This window comes from Macrobrachium nipponense, chromosome 2 (assembly GCF_015104395.2).
Source record: "Macrobrachium nipponense isolate FS-2020 chromosome 2, ASM1510439v2, whole genome shotgun sequence".
Taxonomy (NCBI): Eukaryota; Metazoa; Arthropoda; class Malacostraca; order Decapoda; family Palaemonidae; genus Macrobrachium; species Macrobrachium nipponense.
The window spans coordinates 57,696,753-57,718,422 of record NC_087201.1 but is presented as its reverse complement, the minus strand read 5'-3'; the positions used below and the strand labels follow the sequence as shown (position 1 = coordinate 57,718,422).

The following is a 21,670-nucleotide window of genomic DNA, read 5'->3' as shown; positions in this document are numbered from 1 at the left end:
TCTGCATGAGGCACAAAAACATGAATGCAAGAGACACACCATTGTGTCATTGGTAAGTCTAATAAGTATAAGTTCGATCCAACATACCGAAGAAACAAGAAATGGAAACGATAACATTGCAACAACAACAAAAATACCAGGCTGGTACCAAAAAATAATTGATTCTTGGCATTTTGGACAAACATTAAACCCCGTTTTTAACAAGTGAAATAAAAACCGGAAGTGTACCGCTCATCCCCATCACATCTACGAGGAAAAGTTATTTGGTGCAAAATAGCAATTTTAGATCGTAATTCGTATATTTCTAACATAAGAACTTAAAAGTTTTTTATTACATTGGGACTGAGCTTCTATGTGAATAACTCATGGTTTCATTGTTACGAAAAATATATGTTATTAAAATTTTGGTGTGTTACTGAAAAGATAACCTAACAGCAGTAATGACTAAGCACATACTTATAAACGTGGTCATCTCATTTTCACAACAATAACATGTGTCTCATTTTCACAACCATAAACATGTATCTCATTTTCACAACAATAACATGTATCTCATTTTCACAACCATAAACATGTATCTCATTTTCACAACCATAAACATGTATTTCATTTTCACAACCATAAACATGTATAGTTGTGACCTCAACCGTAACTAGCGGCACGTGTGACCAAGAAAGTCACGAGCTAAAACTTTCAAACATTCCGCACAAGAACAAGTAGAAACAAACGATCCCTGGCGCACACGTGCCTAAAAATACTAGAAAAAGCCATTCTTCTACTACTGATCATCTGCAAGGAAGGGAAGCCTCGGCCAAGGCCACCTCCTCCACAACACAAGTCAGACAAATTCTCGAGCCTATAGAGCTGACTGGAAACGACAACTTTGATGCACAGCTACAAAAGTTGTCATAAATCACGCAACTTGGACACTGTGTGAAGCTCATTACAAAATGTCACATATCTACAAACGCCATATATATTTTTTTCATCATGACAATACACCTGTTATTTTCGTCACAAACTTCTGGATACTAGTATAAACAACTGCCCCTATCTTCATCGATTATATAATCATTTAGATTAAAATACAGTCAATATGATGATGAAGCATCCGTCTGTGTTCCTTTTCAGAGTTGAATGACCGAGCACGTCCTCATCTCCAACGGGCAACTTTTCCAAATATAGGTTAATTACCGCCTTCGATATATTTCCTGGATGGAAGAAGCCTTAAAGCAAGCGTTTCCCATCTCCCAATGGACTCATGAACAACTGCGTAACTGAATTACAGCATATACAAAATAAAACACTTCGGTATTTAATGATCGAATGACTCACGCTTGCTGAAGGTTTAGCGTTCTTGAAAGGGGTCCGGTGCATGACAATCCCTTGGCTCGACTTGGACCAAGAATTGTGGCACACGCACAAGCACGCACGCACGCACACCCACACATACACCCACACACACACACACACAAGTGTTACTGAAAGTACTAGAATGTATTTTTAGAGAATGAATGAAAATATGAATGAGTTGAGTGCTGAGACACTTGTTTCTTAGTTTTAAAAAATGTGATCAAGGACACATATTTCTTTTGTTTTTATCCAGTTTATCTTATTCGGGTAGATAAAAAAAAAAACCTTAAGGTTACGTTTCTACAGTTTCCATGGCGTAAAATGAAGTCAGGTGTAAAGAAGCCCTGGCGGGAGGAAAGACATTTTGAATTATACATAATATACACGCAAAAGAATGTAAGATTTTATTTTAAGACTATTCAACTCCCAATCTCGGGTTGATTTTTTCCCTCTCTCTCGTCCTCTTCTGTTAAAATTAACTTCAACTATGAACTTTCCCCCTCAGTATTTTCACTAACTACTTTTTCCTTTTACACTGCTGCTCGTTTGAAGTGTTTACTTTCAATTGGGAACAAAAGCGCCATGCTTCGAGTATTTGTACAACTACTGTAACGGTAACGACCAAACAAGAATGCTCAGTTGCATCCAAAGTAAACAATGCTATATATATGTTGCATACATCACATACTCTATAACTATAAAAGGGGACTGATATCAATGTATTCTCGGAATCAAATTTCATAAGAAACTAAACTCTGTGTGTGTGTGTGTGTGTGTGTGTGTGTGTGTGTGTGTGTGTGTAGAGAGAGAGAGAGAGAGAGAGAGAGAGAGAGAGAGAGAGAGAGAGAGAGAGAGAGAGAGAATATTATTATCATTATGCTTACACAATCGTAAAAATAAACATAAAACGCGAGAAAAATAAAAGAATTGGTATACAGCGTGGGAAAGTCTTCAGCTAGGTCAGATGATATGAAAAGGTACGATAATCATCTCCCTGATCAAATCACTTGTTCACTGTAGCCGCACACACAAGTTCCAACGAGAAATATCATCTCCTTGACGAGTACCATGACATTCATTTTCAAAGAACAGCAAAAAAAAACCGATGAAATTTCATGTTTCTTAATACGATATGACCGTCACACATGTTATGTTATATATAATAATGGACGAGGGGAAATGAAACATTTTCCACACATTCTCTCAAGTTATAGTCCTGGGGTAATGCCAAAAAGGAAGTCTTACTTTCGAGTTTCAATGACGTTCTTCGGTGGTACTTTTACATACTTCAGCTTTTACCAATGACAACGATAAACTTATTAGTTCTCTAAAATTTTCAGTTCCCGAAGCAATTACGTTATTCTACTAATATTAATATCTCTCACCAGAGAGAGATGTAGAATTGACTGTGACTCTTATTGGTTCCATGAATTTCTCTCTTAAAACTTTTAATTTGTTAAAAGCAAAAAGTGGATGAATACTATTTCTTTACCAAGAAACAACAAACTGGTAACTAAATATCCGCCGAATAATATCATATATTCTCTCTCTCACCCGCGTGTACATATTAATTCAAAATGTCTCTTCTCCTATCAGGTATTCTTTACATTAGACTATAGAAACATTTAAAATACTGAAAGGCATAAAAAAAGTAGACAGTAACCTATTTACGTTAAACGAAAACCAGACAAGAAATAACGGATGGAAACTAGAATTGGAGTGATATAATACAGCCCATTGTGGGAACTTCTTTACATACTACAAGAGTAAACTGCCACCACAAGTTGTAATCAGCAACAGTGCGGAAGAGTTTAAAAGAAAGCTAGACAAAGTCCTTAGGACACTGAATGAGCAGTACAACCTGCTTCTCGAGGTAAGTAGTGAGCACACTATGTCTACTCGGATGGACTAACAAGTCTTTGAGACAACCTACTCCTTGTAACATTTTACACCATGGAGACTATAGATACGTAACCATAACGTTTTGCCTTATCCGAATAAGATGAACTGGAAAAAATAAAAGAAAAGTGTTTCCTTGGTCACCATTTATTCTTATTATTATTTAGGGAGGGGGTTTTACGAAAAAACAGTGTCCCAGCACTTTTGATATCGCCTCTTTATTGGAAACCTAACTTCCGTCAACTCATTCATATTCTAATCCATTCTCTAGCAATACTTTCAAGTGCTTTTATGCATAGATTGTTTGTAACCACAGAATTCAGTCATTTCCTTGACTTCAAAATAATTATTTTATCCAAAATGGGAATTTCCTTTCTGGCCTAAAAATGTAGCACTGCTCACCGTGATGTTTGTTTCTTTTTTTTTTTTATCTATGAAACGGAAAATTTAAATTCTCCTCTGCTGTTTCCCCTTCTATACACATAAGATACTGTAATTGAGTATGTTTAGCTCTATCGCATAGTACTTGTATTCTCTTCTTCTAATTTCAAATATTGGTGGACTCAAAATTCACTTTGGGCTTTCAGTATTTGACTTATGATACTGGGAAGCTTCCCATTCATGTCGTCACGGTTGGTTGTACAAAACTGTGACCTGATACAGAGATGCAGCAAGGTGTCGCCCCCTCCTGCACTAACTTCCAACTTGAAGTGAGATTTAATGAACGAAATCGAGAGAAGCTGGCATCGTCTTCAATCAGCCCTATGTTTCACACTTGGTTTGACTAAAGGAATGACACAAGTTCACCAGTCTATCCTATCTTTTCGCTTAAGATTACTTTTTATCACCTCAGTCATAAATCTACATTTCTCTTCACCATTCAACCCTTCTTTCTCCCACACTTTCAATTGCACTCTTACCTTTTACCTTTGTACCAGAGGCTTAGGGTTGGCAAAAAAAATCTTTTCTTACACCCAAATTTTATCTCTTGTACAGAGATCTTGCCTCAATCTTTTCTCACACTAGCAACATCCATTACACTCTTACGCTATCAAAACACCTATTGCATTAAATCTTCATCATCTGGCTTTTGCTAACATTGTTCTTCAACTTTACATATTTACAACAGCCTCTGTGGCTTCTCTTCACCAACCTCAACTAATTCTTTGTCTCCTGAGGACATCACCCATTCCAGGGTTAACTCTATGACCAAATTTCTATGCCACGGTTATTTATAGCCTTTCAATGACTCCTCTCAAAGCACCATCCATGAACATATCAGACTTGTAACAGACATATTTAAGCACATGCTGTGTTTCATGATAAAAAAACTTCTAGTCACTCCACAAATGTCTAAAATGATAACTTCTCACGATTTATATTCAGCTTTACCTTCCAACCACAATCATCATAATTGCCTTCGATCTTATCTATTACAGATCAAGGCTCAATTCACAAGCCCTGCATTTCGCAGCCATCCGAGACATAAACTAAAGACCATTTAAGTCAATAAACAAAGGCCCTTCATTTTTGTCTTGTTCATAGACACAACACTGAGCTGTTTCTTCTATTTTGTACCAAATTAATAGGTTATTTCTTCTCTCATTTTTGTGCAACAGGAGTAAATGGTTGGGCTGCAAACACCGTCACCAACCCAAAGAGAGGGAGGCAAGGAGGTTGTCTTACAAAGGAGTCACAGCCAATATATGACACTTCCATACCATCAGCCTCTTCAAAACGAAATAAAAGGCTCATCAGCAGTGCATCAAACCCTCCCCTAAACACACATCACTCACCTCTGATCTTGCACGAACTTTCGCATCTTGCTTTAAGGGTACCGTACTTCCGTTCCAACGCCTATGTCAGTCCGACAACCGAACTCTTTCTAGGGCTCCCTTTCCTGTGTACACAAGTGTATGTTCAATCAAAAAAGTGTCCATAAAAGCCTTTGGTTTTATAATTCTCAGGTTTAAATAAACAAAATAATAAAAGTCTTGGCATGAAAAATATATTTTCATTAAAATTTTTCTTGTAAAGAGCAAGTTTTAGCAAAAAATAAACCCAACATACTACTGTTAATTATTTCAGGCAATGTGGTTTACTTATACTGCACATTACACATAAAGTATTGAAAAAGGTTTGGATATCATGTAAGCTTTAACAAATGAAAAACAAATATTCTTCAATTGTAGGTAGAAATTTAATCACAAAAGAAACAGATCAAAACGCTCCACAGTACTTTTGTAAATTACTGAAGGGAACATCGTCGTACCGAAAATATTCCACATCCAACAGTGATTCATCCTCTTTTCTTGAACAACCAATGAATATGAAAACAATTTACAGTTATACCCTTAGCTCAAAGACTAAACACAGAGAAAGTGTGTCATCAATGGTTTATAACAGCCCCACAATGACCCAAAAAGGTTTATATTTTCTAATATTTCTTTTATTAAACATGCCAATGTAATTTATGACATGTAGCGCCTCGCAATTCTTATTTAATTATGGTATGCAGTTTACATCTAGCTCTAACTTCTAAATTGCCAAAGTTGCTCAACGCAAAATTCATAAAAGAAATCAGACAGAATTTGGAATTGTAACAAACATTATATAGAGCATAAACTTTTGAAAGGTGGAAAAGCCAATTTGAGGATCGCTGTGAGAATATGAAGATCTTTGAGAATTTTCGAAAAACATGACTATCAGGCATCACAATAAATGCGTTTATGCATACACCTAACCGGGAAAAAATAGGTTCATTCTTGAATCTATTCCAGTTTTCATTTTGCTAAGAATTCACCTGTCAATTTCATCCCACTGTTTAAAATGTTGAATATTTTCTAAGTAAATAACCTATCTTATTTCCTTGAGCCACTGCTACTTCTTTATCCTGTAGCTTTCTTCCAGTCCAATCCAGCTTTTACCTATAACCGGTTGCTTTCTATCCACGGCCAATTTTTCTTATTTTTGAGAAGGGCACAAAATATTTTGAAATATTGTTCAAATTATATAGACTTCATGCTATACTTCACGTCTTACGCGCATATCACATAGTCATTAGCAGATTCCAAAACAACGGCAAATAATTCCTTTCCACAAGACATAACCGTGATGAGTGCAGCACCTTTCTAAACATAACCTCCTAAATCCGCTATTTGTTTAGCTGGAAGTTACAAGTTGTTGGAAATACTTGTTGTGTTACAAAAAGTAATAACTTTATATTCAAGAGAGAAACCGCTACTCCCATAAACAAATCTCCATAAAAAAATCCATTAATATATATACATATAATAATATAATATATATACATATATAAATATCTATATATATATATATATATATAGATATATATATATATATATATATATATATATATAATATTATATATAAAGTCCAAACCTAGTACATCTGTGTTTGTTTGTATGGTGTTTTGTATGGTGTTTTTACATTGCCTGGAACCAGTGGTTATTTAGCAACGGGACCAACGGCTTTACGTGACTTCCGAACCAGGTCGAGAGTGAACTATCACCAGACCTAGTATATCTGTCCCTATCAGGAAAATTGTCCAAACTTACATCAGTCCCTATAAATAAATAAAAAAAAAGTCCTACCTAAATCAACACCCCCCCAAAAAAATATATAAAATAAAAAAAACTTGGTGATAATACCGTTACAGACAACAAACTTGTCATTAAACCAGAATCGCGATGAACGTCTTGGGATAAAGAGAAGTAAGAGACAGAACTTGGCACAGTCGATTTTTGTCTTCTTACCGCCATCACAATGGAAAATAAGTACGGTAACCTTCCTGACCAAATCCAGGCACCTGATATCGGCACCTGATATCGGCACCATCAGAAAAACATTTATCTATCTCAGCTGCCTCCAACTCAACTGGACGTTTGATAAAAGCTTCTAGTACCGAACTAGGTAGATCTTGGTAAGAATCACAGGCCAAATGTCTGTGACACTGACTGTAGAACTATCAAAACTTAAACTATGTGGAAAACGGCTTGAAATCAATCCAATGAAATATTATAGCAACATAACTGATTCCATGCACTTTATCATAAAATGCTTTACATGCGAAAAATATGATCAACTTCAATTGCAACATAAGCTAGCAAAAAAAAAAGTTACTATGATGATTAAAATGCGTTAACTTACGAAAAAAATATGATGATTAAAATGCGTTATCTTACGAAAAAAATATGATGATTAAAATGCGTTATCTTACGAAAAAAACTAACTATTGCTATATATTTCCTTCTTGTCACGAGAAACTTACGCAGAACAAAGGACACCATGTTTACACAGCAATGCCTTAAAAATGCGAGGCAAGACAAAAGAAAAATCCGCTCGTTAATCAAAACGTTGAGCAATGTGCAGAAGGGCCTGACAATGCACGGAAGCTCTCCTCAACTTCATTTTCAGACTTCTTGACCTCTCTAAGGTCACTATGTGGTCAGTGCCTCCTTATCCTATCTCATCACCCTACTTCCTCGTCTCGGATACAAAACCCTTTTTCAGTTGTCCTCAATTCGTAATTCATCCCGGTTTTCGTAGGGCCGATATTCTTTTACATAGGTACAATACAAACTAGCAATGATGAACAAAACCGACAATTTTTAACTTTGCATCAACACAAAGTTCAATTCATAGTAGAGGAATATTTCCCGTCTTATCCAACAACAGTATCACCAGAACAGCGAGATGTGAAGAGCAGGATTTTAGAGTCACGAGCGAAAATGTCCTGTATCAACTTCTTTTCATAAAACCAGCCATTTGTGAGATACATGATGCTCATGCACAATAATTCTAAGTATGAGACAAAACTCGGTACATCGGAAAACCAAAATATGAGAGAGAGAGAGAGAGAGAGAGAGAGAGAGAGAGAGAGAGAGAGAGAGAGAGAGAGAGAGAGAGAGATATTCGCCGACCTTTCTTTGTACAGAATAAGCAAACAACAAAAGGTCTGCATGACGTCATATGGAAACCCAAAGGAGCATGACGTCACCGAGTTGCAAAGAGATTCCCTTGCACACGTCAGTGCATCACGGATTACGTCATTCCAAAAATATGGTGATCATGAACATTAACCTTGTCGGCCATCTCTTGCAACATCGCTGCATTTATTTGCACACTATCCTGTGATGAATTACTTCAGAGCGGAGTCCACTTACCCTGGTTTCGCAAGGGACATCCATCCCACTTAGCGAAAAGAATCAATAGAGATGAATTGATGCCATAAGCGGACTAAGTCCGAGAAAAATGATTAATTGGAAAGGGAACGAGAGCGAAATACATTCCTAACGAGCTCGGCTCGTTACACAAACAAGCACTACGTTAACTTGCATGTTTGTCGATGCATATTCACTCTTACGCAACGGCAGTTTGATTCCCAAAGCAGATGCAATCGCCATTGTCCACGACGAACTTCACGCAACATGATCGCGCCGACACACCATGAGAGGGAAACTCTACTAACTAGTCTCTTTTAGAATTCGAGCACAAGGAATAATGCACAAATTTCATTTACCTTCATGATTTCTTCAATTCGAACGGAGGACTTGGACTTTATTCCAAGGCTTGCTAACAGAGACATCTGGCAACTATTTGTTTTACTCTTTTTTATATATTTCAAATTAGTAACAATTATAGGCACTGTAAATTACGAGAGAGAGAGAGAGAGAGAGAGAGAGAGAGAGAGAGAGAGAGAGAGAGAGAGAGAGACCCGACTTAACTTACAGCTTATGAATGGCTAGCTCCTTGTAACTCACAACACAGACAAACCTCACACGACAACTGTTAGCAAATATAATGTTCGTTACAAGCTATGACTAAGCCTACGGAAATGATTAAGGCGCGACACTGAGAATGCTGTTCAGTAAGTGGAACACATCACCCAGTAGCCGTCACCACTGCGAGAATAAGGTTATCCAAAGTCAATTCGTATCTTGCCTTAAATACTGAGAAGCGGTAAATCAATTTGGCAATAACAGAAATACTTAACCACTTAGCATACAAGCAAAGTAAAGAGTCAGTAGGATGGCAGCAAAAACATTGGAATACCAAAGATAACTTTTTTTCTTATGCCATAAGGATTGTACGTATGTATGAGTTAAAAGCTTATCAATAGTCATGGATAATATTCATTCTTGAGAACCCATTCGATGAGACGAACTGGTATCTATTTTTTGATTCAACATTCCACATAAACACGGTGATTTGTAAACTAGCCATTTAGAAAAATTAGCTCGTTGCTATCACTGATGGGTCAGAGCTTTCCCTAAAGAAAAACATCAACAGTTATAGCGAAGGCCCACACTTATTTGGACCCAAATCGTCACTGCAAATGAAGTTAAACGTTTCTATATTTCCTATAAATTCAAATTATAGTAAAAAAACGAATGAAGATCTTTAACATAATCTAACGAGAGGGTGTAACTGACTATGAGTGGCCTATTCAATTTCTTGGTCAGGTGACGCAACTAACTTGACAGATCTCGAAAGGAAGATTCATCCTTACCATCAGATTAACTGCAAAGTACATCTAGTGCTAATCAAATGTTAGGCTATGATCAGTACTAGTACTTAAGTTTACATTGATCGACACCATTCGTTTCCCAATCCTTTCAGGCTCAACTAAACAGGAGCTTCTTGTCCTGTCCCCGTTTCCTTACCATGCAGGAAAATCTTTCACCTGAACCTTAAGTCTTAAATTCAAAATATCTACTTCGCAGCATTTAAACTAACTTTTTTTTTTTTTTTTTTTTTTTTTTGGGGGGGGGGGGGGGGCGGTGGTCGCAATTCCGCCACTTCCTATTCTTTGGCCCTTACATCCTCCAAAAACACGTGACCAAATTGGCGAGTGGTGCCCAAGCAAACCTACCAAATCCTAACTGAAATATAAAGTTTCCTTCGACCCTGACCCGCCTAAATCCACTATGGCATTTCTTGGTTTTCTTTTCCTTAAGGCCCGTTCGTCCAAACGGACGAGCCTTGCTCGAGGAACTCTGCTCGATGTGACGTCAGAAGCGGAGAAACAGCAGATAAGGTTCTGACTTTTCTGCTCCTGACCTCACATCGACACAATTCGTCGGGCAAAGCTCGGACGGGGATTTAGAAACTGCGGGGTTTAGGGCTCACACTGCCTTTGGGATGGATATGTTTCATACATATAAAGTTTTGAGTCAACATGAACTCAAAATTGGAATATCCCCTGTCCCCAGTTAACTTTCTACTTTAAGGAATACATCATTTCCAGTCATGTCAATTCATAATTTTAGAATGTTTTTCCACATCATTTACGTCATTTAAACCCACTGTAAGACCCGTTGATCTCCAATAATGAACGCCGTTTCTTTTTTAACTTATAATATACGTAAAGCAGGTTCTTTCATGAAAGGAGTTGACCCAACTGACCCTGAATGATGAATGAGTGATTTTAAGTTATTAGGCGTCGTGACTTATATGGTGATTGACGCCGACGTCAATTAAAAAGGCTGCATAGTGTAGTGGAGATAAAATTATATATGTTGTGTAAAACCTCAGCCTCTAAAATACATTTCAAAATGCCACTAGCATCATACATCACATCCTCTCCACCCCCACCCCAAAGCTTCAGAGAGGTATCGAACTCTTAAATCCCAAGACTGGGGCATTCGACCAGCAAATACTTTATAGTCAAAGGGACTAAGCAATTCTCACAGTATGGGCAAGGCCTGCCAGTCATTTAAAAACTTTGTTAAATGAGTAAGGCCAATGCGAGGACGACAGAGGGCAGTTCACATCTTCGGGACATAAAGTCATACTTCCAAGGAGAAAGACACTTATGATCTCTCCAATCTTATTCTGTCTAAAGAGTCCCAACGCTGTTGCCAAATATCACAAAGACACCGCCTGATATTCGGCAGGAAATCACTGAGTAATATTGGACAACTCCTTGGATATAGTTCTGTTGCTGCCGTCCCTCCCAATCTATCAGCCTGTTCATTTCCAGACACACCAACATGTGCTGGAATCCAGCAAAATTCCACTCTGATACCTCTACGCTCACTGATGAGAAGCCACGCTAGAAGCTTTAAAACTGAAGGGTTGGTTAGATTAGAATGCACTAAGGCTTATAAAACGCTTTTTGCATCACTAAAAATGGTAAAATTGTCTTCTTCCATTGAAGATATTTTTTCAACAGTAGTTAAAATCCGACACAACTCTGCTGTAAAGTTTGATGCCTGTAGACGCGCACATCTACAATTAAAGCCGTCAGAATGTACTCCAAATCCAACGCCAGCATTAGACTTGGAGCCATCTGTGAATATAAAATTACTACTTCGATGACATTCTGAATGTTCAAAGAAAGTGGATCGAATTTCTTCTGCCGCCATATTTCTCTTCAAGCCTGTAAAATAATGACAGAAAGAGACTACAGGCTACTTCCAGGGAAGGGCTGTTGGATTCCTAGAGGGAATCACTCCATTTCTGGTCAGATACAGGCTATTTAGCTGTTGTTTTACTCTATATCCGTAAGGTTGCGCTGATTTAGGATGAGCCTCACAGTAACCAAAGAAATTCTCTCTCTGCAACCTATCCACTACCTGATGACAGAAGACTGACGATACAGTTCCAGAGGCAGTTCTCCAACATCAACCAGCAAACTTGGAATAGGTGAAATTGCATAAGAACCTGTGGCTAGTCTATTGCAGAGGCGTAACAATAGGGTGGCAGAGGTGGCAAACTACCACGGGCCCAGTGCTCATAATGATTAAAGGGGCCCATGGATGGTAGAGTCACAGAAAGGGGGCCAAGGGAACCAAGGGATATGGGCCCATGGCCGTAAAAAAAAAAAAAAAATGTAGGCTACTGCTTACTGTTATATTTTAATGATTTAAGAAAAAAATTATTTCAAATTCCTCAATATAATACTGGTAAATGATTATTAACAGCAACTGAGAAGACATTACATATTGTTAATTTATACGATGGGTTACGGGTTAGGAGGTCATAGGGGGTATTACTGTCCGTACACTACAGGTCCGTATGAGATCTTGGCTTGAATGCTTATGTTCCTGTCTAATTCTTGGCCTACCTGTACACCAGTTACCAGAGCTTAGTCACCGCCTGTGACCTCCAATATGTTTTGCATTATATTCTTTTATAAGTGGACTACAACTGATAGTGATCATACACCTTATGAAAGATTATGTGGATTACGAATTGTGAACTTAATTTTAATGTTTGACTCACAATACATATAAATATAATATATATATATAATATATATATATATATATATATAGATATATATATATTATATATATATATAATCTATTTTTTTTTCTTTTGAGGCAATGGGGCCCACTGTAAGAAAATGCCACGGGCCCATTCTCACTTAGTTACGCCCCTGGTCTATTGCCAGTATGGGGCACAGCCTAAAATTCTTAAAAGACTAGGGGTGGCCGGAGAATATATTTCACATCCATATAACAACTTAGTACAATATAAAAAAGTGTTACGAGATCAGTTACCCAGGATGTGCGTGCTAGGACAATAAAGATATTACAAATTTCTAGCCATTTAACTTTCAGCATCTTAAGATGTGAAGCCCATGTCAACCTTCGATCAAAACCTAAGCCCAAAAATAGGGTTTCTTCTACACAGTTTAATTTGTCCTTTAAGATATAAATCAGGATCAGGATGCAGTCCATGAATGCGGCAGAAATGGACAGCAAGCTTTGCTGTTTGAGAACTTAAAGCCATTCAAATCTGCCCATTTGGTTTTGTAATTGCCATTGGAAGTTTTTCTTTTTTAATTGTGGACGTTCTTGCTCCAGAAAACGTGCAAATATCATCCAACAAAATTGTATGAATTACATCATGAGGAATAATTGCACATATGCCATTTATTGCCAAGGCAAACAGAGTAACGCTGAGCACGCCACCTCGATGGTCTTCTGCTTTGCATTTTCTTTAAGACGCAGTATTACCAAAACTATAACTGTTTACCTCCTCATATTCCACTTAAAGTAAACGAGGTTTTGGCATCATTGCTTTAATACTTTCATACGCTGTTTCTAACGATACTATAACTAAAATACTGTCTTCAATTAAATTAGACATCTTTCTAAATAAAGTCGTCTATTAACGAATCGAAGGGGACCATCTTGCTTTATTTGTAAACTGGAGCAAGAATATTTGGCATTGGTTTCACCCTCCCGAGACCCTCTTTGACCAAGTACTAAGATGCTTGGACTTCAGCTACACTTTTCTTTAAAGATTAGATTTTCTATCCAGGAAAAAATATTGATACGATGGCACGTTCACTGGAACGGAATTTTTTTTCAATATGTGAGATAAAAATAACCATCCCGCAATTTGCGAAAATATTGTACTTTATATTTCCAAATTTAAGTGTCTTTTCCTACATGAGGCAATTATTGCCTGAGGAGGCATATCACATTCCAGATTTAAATATCGACAACCCATTTGACATTCCGAGGAATAATAGATACGATTTATGATGATGCGTAAATTCAAACTCAATGCTGCCGGCCGTGGTAATTACTTGAAATAGTGAGTGTCCCCTTTCATACGTTCCTAGTAAACTCTTGACAAAAATATATTAATTTTTATATGAAATCTTTTTCATTCAAGCCAACTCTTATGGTTCTGAATATTTCTCTATGTAAGTTTTTTTTTTTAGTAGTCAGACAAAAAAAATATTAAAGGAAAATTTAATTTTTATATGAAATCTTTTTCATCCAAGTCAACTCTTATGGTTCTGAATATTTCTCTAAGTAAAAGTTTTTTTTTTTTTAAGGAAAGGGCACTTAATCTACAATACGGTGGGCTAATTATCATTACTGGGTGAATTCCGTGTCTCACAATGCAATCAAAGAGACATTACGAAGGACAAGGAATGCAAAGTTCATCCGTGCATTGGAACACGTTTATCTTTTATACTGACATCCATGCATAATCGTCATGAGTATATTATTTCAAAACGTTTTCCCAAAGATGTATGCACTGCGAGTAACATTACCTCCACACGATTTCAATAGGCATAGCACGGCATACAAATCGAAACTGAAAGATGCCTACCTTATACAGAGAGAGAGAGAGAGAGAGAGAGAGAGAGAGAGAGAGAGAGAGAGAGAGAGAGAGAGAGAGAGAGAGATGCAATAACAATACTGGATCAATCCATTTCTTAAAAGAACCTGCAACGGCTAAATTCACTATACATCCAACACTAAATTCCCAACAGAATTCTGCCACAACCACGTGGCCCTTTTCGACTCCCAGAGTTGATATAATTTCCTGTTACATTCACTTTCTTCCGTAAGTTTATGAATTTCATTGTGATTGGGACTATAAACGTGATTACAGAAAGGAACTCCAAAAATAAAGACAAACGCCCTAAATAAAGAACACGTCTTGACTGCACAGTAATGAATCACGTCCGGATAGACTCGAGAAGATGAATGTGTGCATTCGGCCCCGAATAAAGATATGGGGGATAGTACCGCAGCTCTTGCCATTCACAGCACCTGGTTCACCGATCGAATGTGACTTTCAGATAATATTAAACAGTTCACCAAGGTAAACCATATCTCCAACACCTTCGAGTCTTTAGCGTTTATATCTTAGAACGTATTAAACATTCCGGTAAAAGATTTTTAGCTTATGATCCTCAGTCAAAACCGTTTACGGCGTTGAAAGATTGTAATGAAAAAAAATAAATAATAAATAAATAAAAACGAATAAGAACAAATATAACATTATAGTAATCTTACTGTCCCCTCCTAGCAGTTTTAAGCCACATTGTCTTTAAAACTCATTCTAAGAGATTCTGGCGAACTTAGCCATAGATGTTCATCATATAAGAAAGTACCTGAGGTTAGATTAATTCTCTTCCTTAGTTAGAAAAGGAGAGTCATACGTAGTTTCTTTTGAGCAATATCTAGCAAAAGAACCAAACGTACTAATGATAGCAATGACTGGATTACCTGGTTAACGTGCTTTAATTAAACCGTAACAGGTAAGGTAATCAATGACGTTAGTTACAGGCAGCCTTAGAAATAGCAAAATACAATATCCAACGTTCAGCAGGTAATTAATTTTATTTCAGCCAAATTTCTAATCTAAAGGCATATCAATATAAATGAAACAGCACGAAAACAACACTCCAAAAGTACCATGGGAAATCCATTTGCTTAACTCGGCACAGGATTAACTGAGCAAAGGACGAGGCAATATATAGTATAATCTAGGTTAAAGGCTCCTCTGAGAAGCATCGTTGAAACTGTTAACTATCTGAACAAAAGGGGGAAACCTGAACCTGAACGCCAGGTCATTTTTAACACAGACCTTATACAACCTCTTCTTAAAGCAGAGCTCTTTTGAGATCATCAAGTGGCTGACCTCATTGAAGGCAGGTCTCTTATAGTGTGAATTTGATCCAATTTTGTTCGAAGATGGTATATTCCAATGTTCCTTTCCCGGCTCAATGAGAGAGAGAGAGAGAGAGAGAGAGAGAGAGAGAGAGAGAGAGAGAGAGAGAGAGAGAGAGAGTTATCTTGTCTTTAGTAGAATCGTTCTGTGCATTAAATTAATTAGCAATACTTCATTTAAACAAGATGGTGTCTAGCAGAGATGTTTATTCAGAAAAAGTTATCTTTGACACTAGTAGAATCGTTCTGCGCATTAAATTAATTAACAAAACTTAATTTAAACATGATGGTGTCTAGCAGAGTGTTGATTCAGAAAAAGCTTTCATGTACAGTTATTCTGAAAAAATTATTTCCGCTAGATAGCATCCTGTTTAAATGATGTCTTGTTAATAATATAATATAAAATATATGTGTTCAATAATAAGAGCTATAATCCTCAAGACCATTTAACAATATCTAGATATTTAAATCCCTAGATGGACTATGTTGAAATTTCTTTGCTTTGATGAAGTCCAAGCCAAATTATTATGAAACGTTATAGAATAAAGGAAGGTATTCATTTCTGAACCGAGAACAAGAGGCTATGGTCAGTGCCGCCACCATTAAACCCTACCATATACCGAGCACGCAGGAAGCACTACGGCATCACGACCTTGGACACGAACCGAACGACAAAAAATGTGACAGTCTTTAAATCGTCTCCCTCTCCCTCCTGTGTCCTCCCTTCCCTGGGCCAATACTCTTTTCATTTTCCCACTTTAACCTTTATTCCGCGAGAACATGACGTCACCAGCCGCACACACAACAACGATGACGTCACTACCTGCACACAGGCTTCGGCTATTTATAAAATCGACAAAAGTGCCCTCAGTCGCCAGTCCTTTGTTCCACTAGGCGATCAAAGACAAATATCATCAAGTGAGGTGTTTTCGAGAAGCGTCAACGTCGACAGCCTTAACAAACCACACGGAGTCGATTCATTTTGCGACAAACATCATGACACAGACGTTTCTCTTCAACCAACCAAACATCTCTCATTAGCTCAAGTCGCAACTATCAAAGCTGGATCTTTCCAACTCTCAACACCCCCTCCCTTCACACCCTTTACCCTTACCCCAAAAGAGGGTCCTCCATGTAAATCTCCCTCGGTGATGCAACCAGGCAATGAGAAAGGTGACCTAACACCCAGACCTCAATATCTTAAAGGCAAAAACCTACAACAACGACGAGAACACTAATGACACTAAAGTATAGAGCTACCAAGACTAAAAACTGAAATGATAAAATAATACGGTTATATCCCTTTAAATCAAAAGAAAAAAATGAGAATGGTGTGGAAACTAAAGACAGATAGATGCAAACCGAAGAAGACAACTATTCATTCCCTCGTTGACCAAAGGTCACCCGGACAAATGACGAAGGAAACCTGCGTCGTCGGTCCTGCAAGTCCAAAATACACAACTTTCTGACGTTATATGAATGTTACTCAGAGCAGGAGGTTGCGGTGACGTCATTTCCTTTGATATTTAATACAATTCAGCCGAGAGCGCGCACGCTACGATAGCAGCTTGAATTCCATAGTTCCATAACTGAAAGATCGTCATACAGCCAAGGACTTGAATGAATTGCTCTATGTTTACATACCGTTATGTGCCTTGCAACAGTAACTACCAAACTCGCAACTCGATACTGGTCAGGGTAGGGGGCGAGGGGCAGGAGGTTAATGAGCAAATTGGCACTCCGATGAACGGTTTTGGTATCTGAGTCAAACTGGATAACTTTGGAGGTATCCTATTCGTAACAGAATTTCCTGGAGCGTTCTCATGAAAAGATCAACAGACCAGGTAAGTATCTACTACCTACTTGGACTCGTCGATAGATAAGGTGGTCTGACGATGGTAAACAAATTACTCATTACCTTAGGATGAACACCACAATTATGTTTCGATACTCAACTGTAAGAGAGAGAGAGAGAGAGAGAGAGAGAGAGAGAGAGAGAGAGAGAGAGAGAGAGAGAGAGAGAGAGAGAGAGAGAGAGAGCCCATCATCCCCTTTCCAGGTTTAAAACTCCTTACCCAATGTGACCTTTTCCGAAGAGCAAATCTTTTCTTATTCTTTTCGTGCCTCATCTCGGTGTGATCGCCCTCTTCTCAGAGACCACCAACCAGGCACGAACCAGTCCAAGTAAATACAGAAATTTTTAAACGACGTTCATACCTTCATTTACAGAAAACTTTAATAAACAATTTACAGCTGCTGGGGGTTGGCCCGCGACTTAGCAATGTGAAGAGTTGAAACAAAGTTACTGAAAGGAAATTATACTAAATCATTACATTGTTCTGGAAGAGAGAGAGAGAGAGAGAGAGAGAGAGAGAGAGAGAGAGAGAGAGAGAGAGAGAGAGAGAGAGCGCCTATTGCAAATTCGATTTCGATTGCCATCTCTCGAGCTACAGCAACTTGTCAATTCGATTTCAGATGAATGTCAGTCTCATTTAAAACGTTGGAAAGAAGGTACTCCCTCGTACAAATGGCCTGGCAGCTGGCACGATGGTAAGCACAAGTGTTCCACAATCATATAGTACGTTCAATCAAATGTTAAATATATATACTCTGCTCAAAACTCTACCGAGCAGGGTAGAAAACTCTGAGAACCAAATGCATAAGGTTCTATTTCCAGCGAAATAACATTACTTGGAATTTCAGAGTAAAAAATTAATAAAAACAAAAAATCAAAACTCGAACCATAAACCTGACTCGAGATTCTTTGGCATTCCAGGCGTCTTCTCAAGACCAAGGGGAAATGAAAACATCTGTAAAGCAACAACTTCCAGTAACTGGATTATAGATAAAGGATGAATTTTGTCATTTTGGTTGCGAACAACCAAACGGGAGAGAGAGAGAGAGAGAGAGAAGAGAGAGAGAGAGAGAGAAGAGAGAGAGAGAGAGAGAGAGAGAGGAAGTTGTTGTGCTTCAAAGCCATTTCATGAAATATACACCGTCATCACAAATACTATACGCAACTATACGAAAATCATTACTAAAACATGTAGTGTATTCTTCAAATAAAAAAGTTAATAAACCCCATACAAATGAGATAATTTATAAATTCCACTAACATCTAAAGAACATAAAAAAAATTGAAGCAAGCAGCCGAGCTGGGGGAAACAGACTTCAGGACTCCAATTCTAATGCAGAATATCAAAATATCAGGCCTAGCTGGTTTCCTAAGCATAGAGGAAGGAGTGAATAAAATATGGAATACGGAATTAAGAACAATGACCTAGCGCAGAGACCTATGAGGTCATTCAGCGCTGAATAGGAAATGAGTGTAGAAAGGTGTGAAGGGTGTAACAGGAAGAAGACCTTGCAGTTGCATTATAAAACAATTGCTGGGGGAGGGTGGATAGCAAGAGGGAAGACAAAATATGAATGAAGGTACAGTAAAAGGAATGAAAGGGGTTACAAGTAGGGACCGAAGGGTCACTGTAAAGAACGTTTTGTAATGTCTACAGTGCACCGCGTGAGGTGCGCTGACGGCATTATCCCCTATGGACACTGAGGGGGTGATACGAGGAAAACAAAGCCAATTGGTAAGGAAAAGGATGAAAACACATTTATTTAACCAAATATCGGTCGAATGATTCAAAACACGGATTTGCTGTAAAACTAGACTAATCAAAATTCAGTTGGTCGACTCTAGGTCCTTACAATCGCATTCAGGTTACGTGCCTTTGCTATAGAACTGGAACCAATAACATTTTACTCTTCGCCCAATACATGGATACTGTGTATCATTTACAGTTACTCCAGAATCACCTACAAACCTGCGGTCTTTTGTTGGGTTACGCCTATTTTATAGCTTAAAGTTATTAGATCTTGAAGCTTGTTAACAAAGTGGTTGATAAATGCGGGATGGGGGAGATTGATTAGGAGTGGGATTATGATAAGAGACCTAATGATTGTAAACTAATAAAACTGCAGTTTATCTTAAAACTGGGTAAGGGGTTTCAAGTCTGGAAAGTGGATGGGGGGGGGGCTTGGGTTAGCGACAGGTTTCTCTCTCTCTCTTTGCTCAAGCATGTTATAACTGTACTTTGTCGCTTACAGCTGAGTATCTGGGCACAAAATACTTGTGGTGCTCATTTTACGGTAACAAATAACTAGAGCCATTTGTTGATGGAACAAGCAGGACCCACAGAGCGAGTCCTGGGAACACAGAATGGTCAGCTTCCTAGTCACGTACGCAAAAGGGAAGGATCACTCCGAGTGCACAGTGGTATTTTCAGTACAGAGGCTGATTGGCCCACGTACCTGAGTTTGATGCGGAAACTGAACCTCACGTCGTATAAACATGAATGAACAGGGTCAGCTTGGTAATCAGCACTGATGCCGGATTTAGACCCAAACATGATAATACTATAACCCCTGGCGCACTGGTTAAAGGAAGGGCAGACAGTCCCATATAAAATGCAAAGACACATAGTACACTTTATTTTGTAATTCACTGACATCAGGCTGGGCTTGCACACACAAAGCCTCCAGTTGCTGGAGAGAATAGAAAACAAGTCATTATGCTTTCACCATGACCTTCAGTAACCAGTGAACCTTTAGCCCCTTAAGTGAGATGATATTCTGCTCAATGGAGGGGACGAAGGACCTGTGGGTAATGCCCCTCAGGCAAATGTTTAAAGTAGACTGGCAGTGAGGGACATTTACCATTACTACCTCTGCCACAAAGAAGTTGCTTATAAAGTACGAGATGATACCATACCCAGACTTTGTGGGATCTCACCCCAGGTTGTGGAATGCCTCCTTCTCCAGGCAACCTATGTGTCTGGTTATCAACTCATGAAGTTTTCGGTCAGTTTCTATAATGCTTGGTCCTATGCAGAATGTACTGACAAACTCTCATAAGGCATGAAAGCACCTCACCTTAATCCTCAATGGTGAAGTCTAAAGGTAGAGGCACTCAAGAAACTTGCAAATCTCTCATCAAGAACTGTCAGGACCTGAGTGTTCACCGTAAACTATGGAACAAATGAGAATCAAGGAAGATCTGCAACCTTCAACATATTGAACTTTCTGAGACACCATGAAGCTTCAGCACTTACTTTCCCCCCCAAGTACAAAAATAGTCTTGACAGTGACAATTCTGTTATAAGTTCCCCCACCATTGATTCTGGGTGAGAAAAGTACCACAATACACTCCAGATGTTTAGCACAGAAGAAATTACCTTCTCTACTTCCACACATGAATTCCTTCCAAGCAATATCATGGTTGTACCTGAGGTTTAACAGAAAGAGCGGTGAAGAGGCCAAGTTCTTTTCAAGACAAGTTTTGACTGAGAGAGTTCTGATCCTTTGGAAATGTTAGGTGTCACAATCCTTTATGTTCTTCTTTAAACAAAAAGTCAAACCAGTGGAATTAAGGTGAAGTATGACTTGGGTCGCCTTCAGCCACCATCCTTTGGTTATTTTTCAGAAGACTCCAGCCCTCCCCCCCCCCCCTTATAATTGATATTTCTCTTGGATAAAACACACAAAAACACAAAATTTCTTCTCAACGCTATATAAACCTGTGGAAATGCTTAATACAAACCTATTATAATCAAATTACGACTTATAAGGTACAACAATACCCAGGTATTTGTATCAGACTGGGCACAAGTTCACTGGATACAACTTCTGCACCACAAACGTGCAGTTGTTCCAGAGATGGGCGAGTCTTCTTTTATTTTGTCATACTCTTAAGGTAAATAGATAAATTAGATGAATGGGCCAGGCATGTGGATTTATATGAAGGGTCTGGGCATGTGGATTTGTATAGTAGCTTAGAGTCTTTCCTGCAGACAAGCTACTAGTGAGTACTGCCAGAGCAGTTCCTCAATTAGCCGAGGAGCTCTGCGCCCCCGTATCTGTGTTGCTGCTTAGGGCGGGAAGCGTCCTGTGCCCTATATTGGGAAGGG

The 21,670-nt window shown here is 38.3% G+C and overlaps 1 protein-coding gene across 9 annotated transcripts in view; it reads right to left on the bottom strand.

Annotated features, from left to right (window-relative positions):
- LOC135220608 (cyclic AMP-responsive element-binding protein 1-like) overlaps positions 1–21,670 on the bottom strand; it is an 81,977-nt gene that overhangs the window by 45,352 nt on the left and 14,955 nt on the right. For 8 of the 9 annotated variants that reach the window (XR_010315733.1, XR_010315732.1, XM_064257904.1 and 5 more), the window contains exon 2: positions 5,049–5,152. The exons of the other annotated variant lie outside the window; for it this stretch is intronic. Coding sequence is in view for 6 of the 8 variants with exons in the window: in XM_064257904.1 (XP_064113974.1) it covers positions 5,049–5,074 (26 nt within the window). In the remaining 2 variants the exon portion in view is untranslated. The remainder of the gene's footprint in view (positions 1–5,048; positions 5,153–21,670) is intronic. 9 annotated transcript variants of the gene reach the window in all.